At 39.2% G+C, this 14045-nt stretch overlaps 1 protein-coding gene across 3 annotated transcripts; it reads left to right on the top strand.

Annotated features, from left to right (window-relative positions):
• The first annotated feature begins 1907 nt into the window (after positions 1-1907).
• On the top strand, positions 1908-13325 carry RIOK3 (RIO kinase 3). 3 transcript variants are annotated; one of them, XM_074899085.1, is made up of 13 exons: positions 1908-2059; positions 3059-3180; positions 4069-4166; positions 4289-4393; positions 4930-5039; positions 5760-5903; positions 6773-6900; positions 8017-8205; positions 8673-8832; positions 9843-9923; positions 10012-10101; positions 10446-10553; positions 12007-13325. In XM_074899085.1, exons 1-13 carry the CDS (start codon positions 1997-1999, stop codon positions 12106-12108), a joined length of 1500 nt encoding a protein of 499 aa, XP_074755186.1. In that variant the 5' UTR covers positions 1908-1996; the 3' UTR covers positions 12109-13325. The 3 variants fall into 3 exon arrangements, with proteins under 3 accessions (XP_074755186.1, XP_074755185.1, XP_074755183.1); XM_074899084.1 differs by having other exon boundaries at positions 4021-4166; XM_074899082.1 differs by having other exon boundaries at positions 1982-2059; positions 4021-4166; positions 8020-8205.
• Positions 13326-14045: the final 720 nt, after the last annotated feature.

The following is a 14045-nucleotide window of genomic DNA, read 5'->3' as shown; positions in this document are numbered from 1 at the left end:
GTATACATTGCAGAGTGCCAAAAATTCAGACTGTAAAGCTTTAGAAAAGAGTAAGAAAAGTTCATAGGTATCTACAAAGACTAATGTAAGCATGTGATAAGAATCCTTTTGACTTATTTTAGTGGAGTTGCATTTCTATTAAAAATATTACAGTGATCTCTCTCTTCATGCTTCATGTAGTATTTCTTATTAAAAGTGGGAGACTCGGGCAAAGATGGTGTATCTTCCTACAGCAAAATGCAAAGGCAGGTTTGAATTTTTGTAAGCTACTTACAGTGAGGGATTAAGAATGAAGATAGAAATTTCTGCCAATATTGCATATCACAACTAACATGGATTACATATTAAGTAATTGCTATACAGCTCTGGAATTATTTTGAGTAATATGAAGGGAAGTCTCTGCTCTATCTAGATTTTACACTATTTTTATTAGGAGATGTGATTGTGTGGCAAATGATTTTGTTTCCATGTCATTATACAGAAGATTTCTTCTTAATATAATTCTGTTTGAAGTTTGATCCTTTCATATAAGAGGTCATGGGATCAAGGCCTAATAAGAGCTTAATATAGAAGACTTATTTTTGAAAATTAAAAACTGAATAAAAAGACATAGGAATATTAAGTCATTGGTAATGTCTTTTTGAATCAAAAACTACCAAATCCCATTTTCTTAATCAGTGCTTGTACAGCTGTGCTAATGATTTTCTTGGGGCAGAAGGACATTGTTTTGACATTCTGCTCATTTATAAAGCTGATAAATTTAACCAAAGAAGATTGAAGGGGGAATGACACCAATCTTCACACCCCAGAAGGCGGCTGCAAATGGAAGAAATAATCTCTTTCCACCAGGGTTAAGGGCAGAGAGGATAAGAACCACACTGGTACCACATGACCAGCCAAAGCCATTCTCATGCCTCCATGGCACACACCTGTGTCATGCCTGCAGGTTGTTATAACCTGGGTTCCCACCCTCTTCCAAACTATCTGCCCTTTAGTTGGGGACTTTCCGCAGCAATGAACTCTGGAACAGATTGTCTTGGGACATGGTAATGCCTTGCGTCATTGCAGGTTGTTAAGGACAAAATAGATGAACTTTGGCCAACAAAGCTGATTTTTTCATGCCTGAGTCAATGAGAGTGTGGCTTTTTCTGGGCCTGCGTTGGCAGCGTGGGCTTTGCTACATGTGTAATAGGGAATTTACTCCAAGCAGGCTGGGGGATACTGTACAATCCCTTACCACTCCTCCTGCTTTGGGATCCAGCCAGCTTTGCTAGGCTGGTTTTCTGGTTATCAACAGTGGCTGTGACAGCATATTTGTCTACATTTGCGGATACCTCCAATATCTGGTGGTGAGCCAGGCCTGAGGAGGTTTCTAGCCATCGCTTCCTCCCTGTTGGGAAACTTGCTGAAGCAGACTTAAAGCAAAGACTGTATCGTAGCAAAACGCCATCCAGTTGTCCATCCTGGAAATACAGCATTTTAATCACAGTATTATTTTCCAGGAAAATGTTAGGTATACAACTGAAGTGTAGCAGGCGTCAGATCACATAAGAAGTATTTAATTTTGTATTTACAGTGAGTTAGGGGATCAGGATCAAGTGACTTTGTTCGCTAATGGTTTTCTTCCCCCCTTCCTTCCCTCGGTTACTTGCTTAGATAAAAGCAAATGTCACCTATCTAACGTAATCGCGCTTGTTCTGCTGCCAGCGCTGCCCGCCGGGCCCCGCCGCGGGGAAGCCGCCATGTCCCTCGCACCCCGCACGGCCCGGTCCAGCCCCGCCCCGCCAGGGAGGGCTGCAGGGCCCGACGATGACGTCACTGTGACATCACCGGAAAGGCGGGTGAGGCCCCGGGCCGCCGGCCAATGGGGAGCCTGACGGCGGGTGACGGCAAGAGAGACTGGGGGAGAACCCGGAAGGTTTCGCATTCGGCACGTCGCTGCCCTCGGGAGAGACCCCGCCGCTGCCTGCGCGCCCGCCCGCCCTTGCATGAGGAGATGGACCCGGTAGGAATTGCCGCCGTCCCCGACGCCGGGCCGGGCCCCGCCTGGCAGAGTAAGGTGAGCTTCACGCCGTTTAACGGCGGCCCCGGGGCGCTGCCAGGCCTCGGCGGCGGCCCGCGGGGCTGTCCCTGGCGCCCCACGGCCGCCCGCGGCACCCTGAGCCCCCGGGGCCGTAGCTGGGGTGGCTCCTGGGAGGTGGAGGAGGACGGAGACGTGTTGGGGCAGGGGCACCGTCGCCACCCGACCTTCGCTGACGGGAGAGGGGCAGGTAGCGGCCCTTCTCCCGCCCGGCTCCCTCTGGGCTGGCAGAGGCGGTCGAGAGGAGGCTGTGAAGCGGTGCCAACAAAACAAGGGGTGGTTATTTGGCAAACCGGGCGCTTGGCCCCACTGCCCGAGTGAGTAATGAAAACAACGTACGGCGCGGTTCGCTGCTACCAGCAACTATCTTGGTGGAGAGAGCTCCTGTCAGACCCTGATAAACGAGCTGTTTCTCTCCAGGCTCTGTTGGCGAGCAGGGAGTTGGATCTAAGTGAGTCTGGTGATCAAGGCAGTGAGTCACAACTTGGTTGGATTCATCATTCCCCAACTCCTGTCCCTCCAAGCAAAGTTGCGACCATGCTTCTGTGTTTTTGAAGGGATGTTTATGATGGCTGGCCTTTCAGCACTCTAGAAACTGGGGAGGAAGCTGTGCATAAGCCATTAATACTGTGTTCTTTCAGGAAAAGTTTTACATAATTTGTGTGTACACTTGTAAGCAAACTTTCTGGTAAGACTTTGCCCCTGTCTTCAGATGGTACTGCCAAACTGACTCTTCTCCCCCCCTATTAGTAAGTGACCATCAAATCTTTTCAACCACAGTTCTCTCTGTTGAGTTTATAAAACTACTCCTTGAGGTATTTTCAGTACTTTAGTTCATTGTGCTTCCCTAAGTAGCTGTAGAAGACAAGTTCTTACAAGATTATGTTAGCTTACTTTAGAGCCACTGACAGATAGTTATCCTGATTATTGTGTTGCCACTGCATTTCTTGCTAACTTGAATAAAATGTTTATTTACAGTGTCCGTGGGGAGCTCCTAACACAACATCAATATCATGTTCCCTTGCTGATGTAATGAGTGAACAGCTGGCAAAAGAGCTGCAGCTGGAAGAAGAAAATGCTGCTTTTCCTGAAGTGGTTGCGTAAGTTTAAATCCTGGATTAGTGATCTCTATAGTTGTGAAGCCATCTTCTGTCTCTTCTGCGTTTCCTTACAGCACGCTTAAGGTGTAGCGATATAGTAAACGCTTTGCCTGTTATCTTCTAACTCTGCTTCTTTAGGTCGTTTCCAGTGAAGATTGTTTCCCCAGTTAAAACTCTTAGATTCTCTTCTCCATCACCCTTCTTTTTTTCTTGTTATTTTCTTTGCATTGTTTTGGGTACTTTTAAGACAGTCTGTAAAGTACATTTTGAGAAATGTTGTCAGAAACATTTTTCCTTCTTCCCTTTTAGAGGCTTGTGTTAACTCTTGTTAACGATGCTGTTTCGAGGACTATCAGGTGTATTACCTTTATCCTCCTAATACTTGGGAGCTCTGAACATAGGCTGAGAGCTTAATCTTTCTAAACTCATACAAATTTTGCCTGTGATCTTTTCTGTGAAGCAGAGAAAAACAACACTGTTTGCTTTTTAAAGTTTATTTTTATTTTTTTATAAAAACATATATAAAAACCCATATACGTACACATGCACCTGTATGCCTTCTTTCTCTTTCACGAAGGGTATCTTAAAAATAGAGCCTAATGCTTCTAATGAACAAGCAAAAGTTTAGGTAATATTTGCATTGTAAAGGGGTGTCAAAGAGAAATGAAGTTAAGCTCTATTAATATTTAGTATTGGCTTGGAGGTGGGGTGGACAGTTGAGATACATTAGTTTCCATGCAGCTCTGCTTGAGGTCTTTTGTATAGACTGATGAAATGGTATAAAGTGGTGTTTAGATTATTGTGTTTAACTCTTAAAAATTTTGCTTTCATTTTACATAGTGTTGCTGAAGGACCGTTTATTACAGGAGAAAATATTGACACTTCTAGTGACCTAATGCTAGCTCAGATGCTGCAGATGGAATTTGACAGGGAATATGATGCACAGCTTCGGCGTGAAGAGAAGAAGATCAATGGAGACAGCAAAGGTATCCTCATCAGAAGAAATATTTTTGCTTTTGAGATATTTTTGGCACTCTGCTTAAGAGCTGTGAGGAAGTAGCAAATCCTTGATAATCATGGATATGCTTCTTTGTTTTTTTTCCTCAAGTCTCCATATCCTTTGAAAATTATCGGAAGGTGCATCCCTATGACAGTGACAGCTCGGAGGATGAGGTTGATTGGCAGGATACTCGTCACGATCCTTATAGAGCGGGTATGTGGCAGTTTTTTAGACAATATGATTTCTCCAATTAATAGACTAAGAATATGACATAGTTAAATTACTTTTTTTGAATGTAAGGAGACGTACCAATTGTATGTAAAACCAGGTCACCTAATTGAGAGCTGTTACACAGGAGGTTGAAAAGGTAACTTCAGGCTTCTGTCTGCCAGTATATTGGCTGTGGTGGCTGAATGTGGCAAAATAATGATTGTATTAAGTACTGTGGGATAGATATATCTGCCATCTACATTTGGCTAGGGTTATCTGCACATGATCCTGAATATTCCTGTCATGCCAAAAGTGTGTCTGACACCTCAGAGAAGACCTAGAAGTAAGTCATAACACAGCAAAAGAAGCTGTCATGTTTATGATAAGAGACGAATGCATTAAGATCATACAATTGAAGTATTTTATTCTGTTTAATAAATAAAATGATGTTACTTTTGTGGGCACTGTGGAACCTTTATGAGCATTGGTTACATTTGTTTAAATGTAAAGTTCAATTTATTTTTCCTCACTGCTGGCAGATAAACCCACGACTACACCAAGAAAGGGTTTCATAGGAAAAGGAAAAGACATTACTACTAAACACGATGAAGTGGTATGTGGACGAAAGAACACTGCTCGCATGGAAAATGTAAGTGAAAACTTAGGGGAACTTATTTTGTGTGTAAAACTGGAATGTTGGAATTTAGCCAAAGAACTAATGCTTGTCCACCTGTACTACTATATATGGTGGTAGGTTTTTTGTTTTGCTTTTATTTTTTTTTTTCCCAGTTGAAAGTAATGCAGTGTTTGGATTAGTTATTCAAATTGGCAGTTTGAGTTATTGTGGTCTTTGCTTAATAATAGTTTTTTAATGACCACGATTCAAGAATTTTCACGGAACTGTTTTGGGAAAACAAAGCTATCAGCAAGTTTGGTACACAGGCAGATAAAACATCAAGGCTATTTTTGAAAAGCGTAGCTATTGTGTAATCTTTTTGTTTTAAATGCATTTTGCCTGTTAAGCCAAATAACTTATTTTCAGTCAATTGTTTGACTTGCAGCTTTTCAGTCTGTTTATCCATAGTACATACCTTCCATTTTCTTTAATGTAACTGGTGCAACTTCTGCAAATAAGGAAATGCTGCAAATGCTATTTCTACAGGATGTTAGGTAATCTCGTAGCAATTTGGGCTGAACTTTTGAGTTCTGAGTTTAGAGCAATGCTTTTTTTTTTTTAACATAGTGACAGCATGGCACAAAGTGGGTTTCACACAGGTCCTAATCTAGCCTAAACTTTTGCAAATCAGAATGAGAAATTTCTGGTGTCTGCTACTAACAAGGCTCAAATTTCTATTATTTCTACTTGTAGTTTGCACCGGAATTCCAAGTTGGGGATGGAATTGGGATGGACTTAAAGTTGTCAAATCAGGTCTTCAATGCCTTAAAACAACACGCATACTCTGAGGAACGTCGAAGCGCAAGGCTCCATGAAAAGAAGGAGCACTCCACTGCTGTATGTTTTTAATAAATTTTCTCTATATACTTTTTATCTTGTGTAACAGCTGTAACACTGTTTTGGTAATTCCTCGAAACATCCCATTTTTAGTAAAACAGTTCTGTGATATTATGTTAACATTGCTGAAGAAGATGGTATCGGCCAGCTCCTACCAGAAAAAGACTGTCTTTGAGCTGCATCACTGTGGGAGTCGTATCAAAACAAGAGGAAGCAGCTTTCATTTGTTTTCCTCTTTGTCTTTCTAAACCTGTTTCTTAATCAGCTACGTGAATAAACTGCCTAGAAATTATTTATAGAAACCATCCAGAGGACTAAGCCTCTGCAGTTGAGCCATGTGACCAAGTATCTGTCTTCCTGGCAAGTTTCAGGAAGATGAGGTGACCAAGTAAACTCTGACTTAATAATTCAGGATGTCAGTTGATATGCTTTATAGGTGAGTTTAGAGCAGGATATCTGGTAATTTCTGCTGTGGCCGCCCTCAAATTTGGGTGTTTTGCTTTATTTTATTGTTAGTGACACAAAAGGATTATAATATTTGGGATATTTTGATCCATGATTTGTAAAGACTCATTGATAACACTGTAGAAAGTGCTCTTGAACTAGTCTGTGCTTTATGCAGAATTGGTAAAATACTGTGTGTACTACACAGCTGGTAAGGTACCTGAGAGTAATAAATCTTAAGATGACAGTGCTGGAGCAGTTTGGCTTTGCTCCATCTGTTTTGTTTGTTTAGGTTTGGTTTTTTCTCTCTGTCAATTGAGAGAATGCTCTTAATACATTATCCTTTCCACCTAGCTGAATGCTTGCTGCTCACTGTAAAACAAAGAATTATCTTAATGATTTGAGTATTCATTTCTTGCCTGTAGGAGAAAGCAGTGGATCCTAAAACACGTTTACTTCTGTACAAGATGGTCAATGCTGGGATGCTGGAGACCATCACAGGCTGCATCAGCACAGGAAAAGAATCAGTTGTGTTTCATGCATATGGAGGAAAGTAAGTATACTGTTGGTTACTGACAGTTGCTTTAAGTACCAGAGGTGGTTTAAAGAGCAGAAACCACAAATATATTTAAACAATTGGCACTTTCTTCATTCCCAAGGCTTAAAGTTTGTATTCATGCATATGCAGATAATAGTAAAAATCTGAAAACCAAATGGTACCAACTGTAAAGTAAAAAAATCCCCACTTTCCTCCTTGGAGACAGTTCATCAAACGGGGACAAATCCACCATAGCTTTCTGTGGAAAAACATGGACTCCTTTTATAAAAAAGAAGTCTTCAGATTTTAAGCAACTCTCCACTGACCTGCCACAGACTACAAAGCTATCATGCTGATCTTTGTCTGCCTGAAGATTGTCTTTCCGTACAGATCACTGTATTATCAGCTCCATCTGTGTTTGTTGCTTTTGGGTTACCTTGAGAACAGTGTTGGGATGCTGTTCACTTTGCAAGTCATGCAAGAGTCCAGTTTTAAAGACTACCATGCTGGAAGGATTGTGGTACTTCAGTAGTGATTGTAGTACATTGAAACACCAGTGAGTTAAGAAAAAAACCCAGATACAGATAATCTATTTAGAGTTGTCGAGAGAGAGGTGAGTTGAGGATGTGGAGAAGAGATGAGCTGCTTTTTTTGTTTTGTTTTGTTTTCCATTTGATCTTTGCTTAGATGATGTTCAAGAGCATTTTTTTGCTTAGTGTCATTCTGTGGGCAATATCTTTGTAGTGATTAACAAAACATTGTGATGCTACCATTATTGTTCTAATGCAAAACTTTTTTCACTTGTAAGTTCTTGAAGCAAGTACATCCATTAACAGGCCTGTTATTAGCTATGACGTTTAAGTAAAATAGTAACAAATTGAGAGATGGAACCTATTTGATAAGCGACATTTAGTCAAAATGCCCAAACCCAAACATTTATATATAAGCTTAATCGTAGAACTCTTATAAACTTAACTTGAATTGGCTTCCAAATTTGATAGAAGATCAGACCCTTTCCTCTCTTGTATTAAAAATCACTATCTTGCAGTATTTTAAAAAACTAAACCCATGCATTTACTTGTGAAAATGTGAATAGTTAACTTTGTTATATATTTGACTTTTTTCCATGAGAAGTGCAACTGAAGATAAAGTTATACCTCCAGAATGTGCCATCAAAGTGTTTAAAACAACTCTCAATGAATTCAAGAACCGTGACAAATACATTAAGGATGACTATAGATTTAAAGACCGCTTCAGTAAATTGAATCCACGAAAGATTATTCGTATGTGGGCTGAGAAGGAAATGCATAATTTAACAAGGTAAAGAAAAACAACAAAAAACCCCATAGTTGTCAAATGCCTGTTGGTTTTCTGTTCTCTGTTTAAGGAAGATAACACTACATCTGGTTAGAAGTTTAGATTTGTTTTTTAAGGACAGATTAAATAAGCCTCTGGTTTCTTACAGTTTAATGAACTGTCAGCATCTTCAGGGATTTGGCAGCAGAATTTACAAGCCCATGAAGCTAACAGGCTCTAACTGTAGAAGCAATTAGTTTTCAGTGAGCGTTTTTATACCCACTTATGACTTTAAGGTCTGAATTTTCCTATGTGAAACACATATATTTATTCAGTTTTCAATTCGGTCTGTTCCAAAGTCTTTTTTAATCTGGATCAAGTTTCTCATACACAGCTCTTTAAGATTAGAAATGAGCAAGCGGGAACTAGAACTGTAGGGTTTGGGGGGGTTTGTTTTGTTTTTCTTAATCAGTATCTTTTCTGATCCACAGAATGCAAAATGCAGGAATTCCTTGTCCTCAAGTGGTTATCCTTAAGAAACACGTCTTGGTTATGTCTTTCATTGGCCAGGATCAAGTCCCAGCTCCTAAACTAAAGGATGTAACACTTAGTAGTGAAGATATGAAAAAGGCCTACTATCAGATTCTTAATGTAAGACAATGCTGATTTCTCCTCCAGTTCTGGGTTGTGTTTTCTTTTAGGGGAATAACTTAAAGGACAAATCAGCATTTATCTACTCATCAGGATGCTTGCATCACTTTCAAGATATGGAGTCCAAAGGCTTATTTTGCTACTGTTTAATGTGTGACTTAGAATAAATAAGAAATTATGCACTTAAGATTCAATTTATTATTTTTTTAATCTGAGTGGAAAACATGCTGGAACTTGATGACAAACAGATACTTAGTAGCAGAGGAATTATGACCAAGCAGTCCTCATTTTATAAAAGCAGTATGTCGTTTAGTGAGTTCTTAAAAGTCTCTCTGGGCTTACCAAATACTTAATTTACAATGCTTAAGCACTTTCCAGTGAATAACCCCCTCCCCACCCCCATTTTAACAAATCTGGAAATCAGAGAATGAATTAGAATATTTCATGGTGGATACTTCACTTTCATATTATCTGCTGTAATTGGTTCAAACACGTACCTGCTAACTGCCCACTCACTCTCACTATTAGCTTCCTATAGACATTTAAAAAAAAAAAAAATTAAATCAACCAACCAACTCAGCAGCTTGATAATTTGAATGGTTTGTGCCTCAAATCTTGAGACCAGTAGAGCAACACAACCATGTTTTAAGTGAATATATAGTTGTGATTTGGTATCTAAAACTGTGAGACTTCTTTCTTGTGTGATAGGGGTGAGAATGACAGGTATATTGAGAGAACATGTTTATCTGTCTCATGCACTTGGACTGGTTGGCAGAGCTGACACGAGTTTACCAGACCGATTCTTCTAACTTGCCAAACCTAAGCTCAGTGATAAAAGCTTAGTTTGCTGGCAGTTCACCAAAACTGTGTTTCCCCATATGAAACTTTTTTGAAGACTTGGCACAAAATTATGTAAACTGGGTGGGTGATTGGGGAAAGGCTTTTTTTGGTTATAGTCATGCAAAAAATATTTGGAGTATAGCATACTTTGTTCATTTGATTCTTTGCAGATGATGCAACAGTTGTATAAGCAGTGCAACCTGGTCCATGCAGATCTGAGTGAATACAACATGCTTTGGCATGATGGGAAGGTGAGCTTATTCTTAATGTGGAAATGAAAGGTTTAATCTAGTGTGAAATGGTAATACAAAGTGAACTGTTGTTTCTCTGTGACTACAGGTCTGGCTTATTGATGTCAGTCAGTCTGTGGAGCCAACCCATCCTCATGGACTTGAGTTTTTGTTCAGAGACTGTAAGAATGTTTCACAGGTAGGACCTCTTCATCTGACAATCCCCTGTTATGCAGAATGTTTTCCAAGATAAAATCAAGTTAGAGCTAACTAAAAACCAACCAATACAACTCCGTAAAAAATTATCACCACCACCTGTAGATATGATTACTCTTGGATGTTGCCCATACTGATAGTCGTCTTCTCCGAAAGGGGAAAAAAGTGTGTAAGCATAAAATGGTACCACTAGAACTTAAAACTTCTTTCAGTTGTTTTTATATGTAGGTCAACAAAAGCAAAAATGTAATTTTGACTTGGGGAGGGAAAAGGAGTGTTTTGTTTTGTGTAGCAAAGTGTTTAATGTGTGCTTTTTATATTGACTAGTTCTTCCAGAAAGGAGGTGTGGCAGAAGCACTTAATGAGCGTGAACTCTTCAATGCTGTCTCAGGTTTAAATATTACAGCTGACAACGAAGTTGACTTCCAAGCAGAGGTATAGTTTTTTCCGTGTCTAGCGTTTTAATTTCATTAGCTATTGTAATACCTTAACTTTCCACGTTTAGTTTGTATGATTGTGTGTGAGCATAATTTCAGCAATCATTCTGCATCTCTTTTTCAAAATACTATTTCGACCTAGTACAAACATTTTCAGCACTCAGATTGACAGATCTCTCCACCCCCTTTACTGATCCCCCTGCTCCCAAGTGTAGAAGGCTTCGTGTGGCATATACTTGCTTCTTTCAGTGTTAAGGAAAATTTTAGTGATGAGTTTTACTTTAAAAGTGAGCTTTGTTCTTTCCATGCATACGTTAAAGGTTCTGCAGAGAAAGGAAAGCTGGGGTAAAAATAATTGTTCTACTGTTTGGGGCTTTTTAATGTTTTAGACTTTAACTTGCTTGAATTCAAAGTTTCAGCAGTATTTTCAAGCCTAAAATCATGCTAATACAAATATGGAGTAGGAATCTTGGTCACCCTTGGCATTTAATTTTCAAGTTTTGGCTGTAACTCCTCAAGGTGTGCATCCTTTAGATGTTTATAAAACATCTAATATTTGCTATATTTACTAATTAAAGTAGAGCAACATGACACTTCTACTTGATTCCTAATGACCATGTAGGTTTATGCTAGTCCAGTATGTAGTAGGTGGGAGCTCGAAACTAGTTAACTCCTGGGGTAGGTCCTCTAAGTGAGGAAGAGGTAAAGGGAACACAATGTCACTGTTCCACAATCCTTATGTATCAGTTAATCAAAAAACTCTTCCCTCACTGACTGTGTTGTGAGCATTGCGGTGTGATGAGTTTTGGTGTTTTATGTCACCTTTTGTGCTTACAAGTTTTATGGGAAAGGCTTACGTTGCTGTTTACATAGAGGTGAATTTGAGCAGCCCATCCTTAAACTTGAGACTGACTTTAGTCGCTAGTAACTAAAATGATCTCCCTTGCAGTACCAGAAGAAATAATCATAACAATCTGAAGATGAAAATAAGCTACTGTTCTCCATTACTTTGATTGCACAAAACATTGAAGTGTAACTGTCTTCCACTTGCACTGTTAAAAATGGATGCATTTGTAATCTTAGTATTACCTGGAATTTCTCCAGGATTGGAGTGGATGGATGAGTTACAGCAGAGGTGTGCAGAGTTGGAGCAATTCTGTACTTTGGGGAATACACCTGAAGTCTTAAGAGCATCCAGTCCTCTCTTCAACTTGTACATTTCAGTTACACAGCATGAAACTCTAAAGAAGTGCTACTTGTTTTACAAACTTGTTCAGAACAGGTGTCTCAAGCTGTACTTCCAAAATGTGTTGTTCCATACACATGACTAAATTACTGAAGTAGCAGTATGGTATATACCTGCTCAGTCATCTGAAGCTACTATGTTTAGAAACATTCTGGTCCAGGTGTGGGTTTATGATTTCAGCATGGATTTATTTTTGACTTTCTAGATTGAAGCTTTGGAGAAGATGAATGAAGATCACGTGCAGAATCACGGAAAGAAACTGTCAGTGTTTTCAAGTGATGGAGACCCACCTATATATGATGAATAGCACTGAATGTATAGCTGCTAACAAAACAAAACATGAATTTACTGCTTCTAACTATGTTGATGCAGTGGTAAATGTCAACTACTAATGTCAAGAGAGAGAGTGGTTGACTGGGAATACCAAAATGGAAAACACAGCAAGCATACGGTGATGCCTCAGTGGTTTGTTTGTTTTTATTTTTTTTTTCTAACTTAGCACACACATCAGGCTGGCACTGTGAGAATGGACTGTCACTACCTCTTCGGATGGTCTGACAACTTCGCCAGTTGCCCAGTTACATTAGTGTAATGTAGCTGAGGTGGTCATAATTTGCGTGATTCAGAGCTTATATGTTTTAATTTAACAAAAAAATGTTAAAAAATCATCTAAAGTATTTAGGCAGAAAGCACACTAGGAGAGTCCTTTTTTCCCCATTGCTACTTGAAAAAGTAATTAAAAATTGTATATGGAACCAATGTTAGTGAACTTTTCATGCCCTCCACCAAGGGCAACCTGAAAAATCAAACTGCGGTGCAATCATATGAAAATGTTAATTTAACAAACAGTGTCTTTAGATACACAAAAGTCTGGACCTTTTGAAGTAGATACATGGAATGTGGCTCTATATCTGTAAATACAATTGTGGACTACATGAGAAACAGATTTGAATCCATTTGATGACTTTGGTGACATGCCAGGAAATCCTGAGGGATGCATCCAAGTTGGGTAACAGAGTAAATTCAGTTAGCTTCACTCTTAATATACAAGTGGTTCCAAGAACGCAGTGCAAGCAAAAAAACCCAAAACTTCTCTAAACTGAAATTCTGGGTAGAGCATCATTCTTACTCACCCTAAAGATAGTCGATAGGTTATGAAAACTGAGTATTTATCATCACTATTTTTAAACAAACCTTTTTGCTTACAAGTGCAAAAAGAATACTCAAATTTATCTTTCTCTTGCTTTTATTCTTAAGGCCAGTCTTTTTATTTTGGCAATCCCTAAAGTTCTAGCAAAGTTTCTTTCCAAAACAACACATTTAAAAACAAAGTGATGTAGTGGGATGGTTTGGAATTAAGAAATTCTGATCAGCTTCTTTTTAACTGATCGCTGGTTTTGATGCTGTTCTTAATCAAGCAGAATATATTGTGGCTACGTGTGACATTCTCACAGTGTGCTGTGAAAGTGATTTTTGTGTGTGTGTGTGTTGAAAAACTGGTGGTGAAGTAAAAACCTAAGATTGTGTGGTTGTATTCTTGCATGGTTCTTTGCATCATATAGGCCTTCAGTGTTGCACTAAAGCAGTGTTAGGGTAGGTCTACTCTAGATCATTATAACAATAAGAAATTTACTGCTTTGGTGGGTGCTACATAAACAGTAAACAACCTTGATGGTTTTGCCAGGTTCATCCCAGTACTTGGATCCTCTTCCCTTTTCTAAATTAGACAGTTGTCCTGCATTTACGCCTCACTTTTGAAATAAAGGAACTTGCATCTTTGGAAGGCTTAAGTCTATTCATAATTACGCAGTGAAACAGTTGCCCAAAATAATGGTACTGGGGAGAGCATGGACTAGGTATTGAGAAGGAGGTGCTACAGTTATCTAACCCCTTTAGGAAGACAAAGCTGCTGTCAAATATAACCAAACTTTATTCAGCAGAGAAGGCTTTTAAAAAGAAAAGACCCGTTCTAGGTTTATTAGAAGTTTCAGTACTCTAATAATTTTTAGAGAAAAAAATATTTCAGAGTAGTGGCTAATGCTTTCTCATGTGCTTGTCTAGGAAAGATGTTGGTTGTTAAGGATATTTGCATAACTGAGAGGAAGAGAGAGCAGACATAAGAGGAAGTGAGAGGAGGGTATATTTTGAGCTGCTGTTTGAAACAGGCACTTGCTCGTATCATTGGGCTTGGACTGAAGCCTCAGTTAATGTAATTTTTAATTTATTTTGAAAATCTGTCTAGCA

This window comes from Athene noctua, chromosome 2 (genome assembly GCF_965140245.1).
Source record: "Athene noctua chromosome 2, bAthNoc1.hap1.1, whole genome shotgun sequence".
Taxonomy (NCBI): domain Eukaryota; kingdom Metazoa; phylum Chordata; class Aves; order Strigiformes; family Strigidae; genus Athene; species Athene noctua.
The sequence above is the reverse complement of the archived record's forward strand: the minus strand, read 5'-3'. Positions and strand labels throughout refer to the sequence as shown.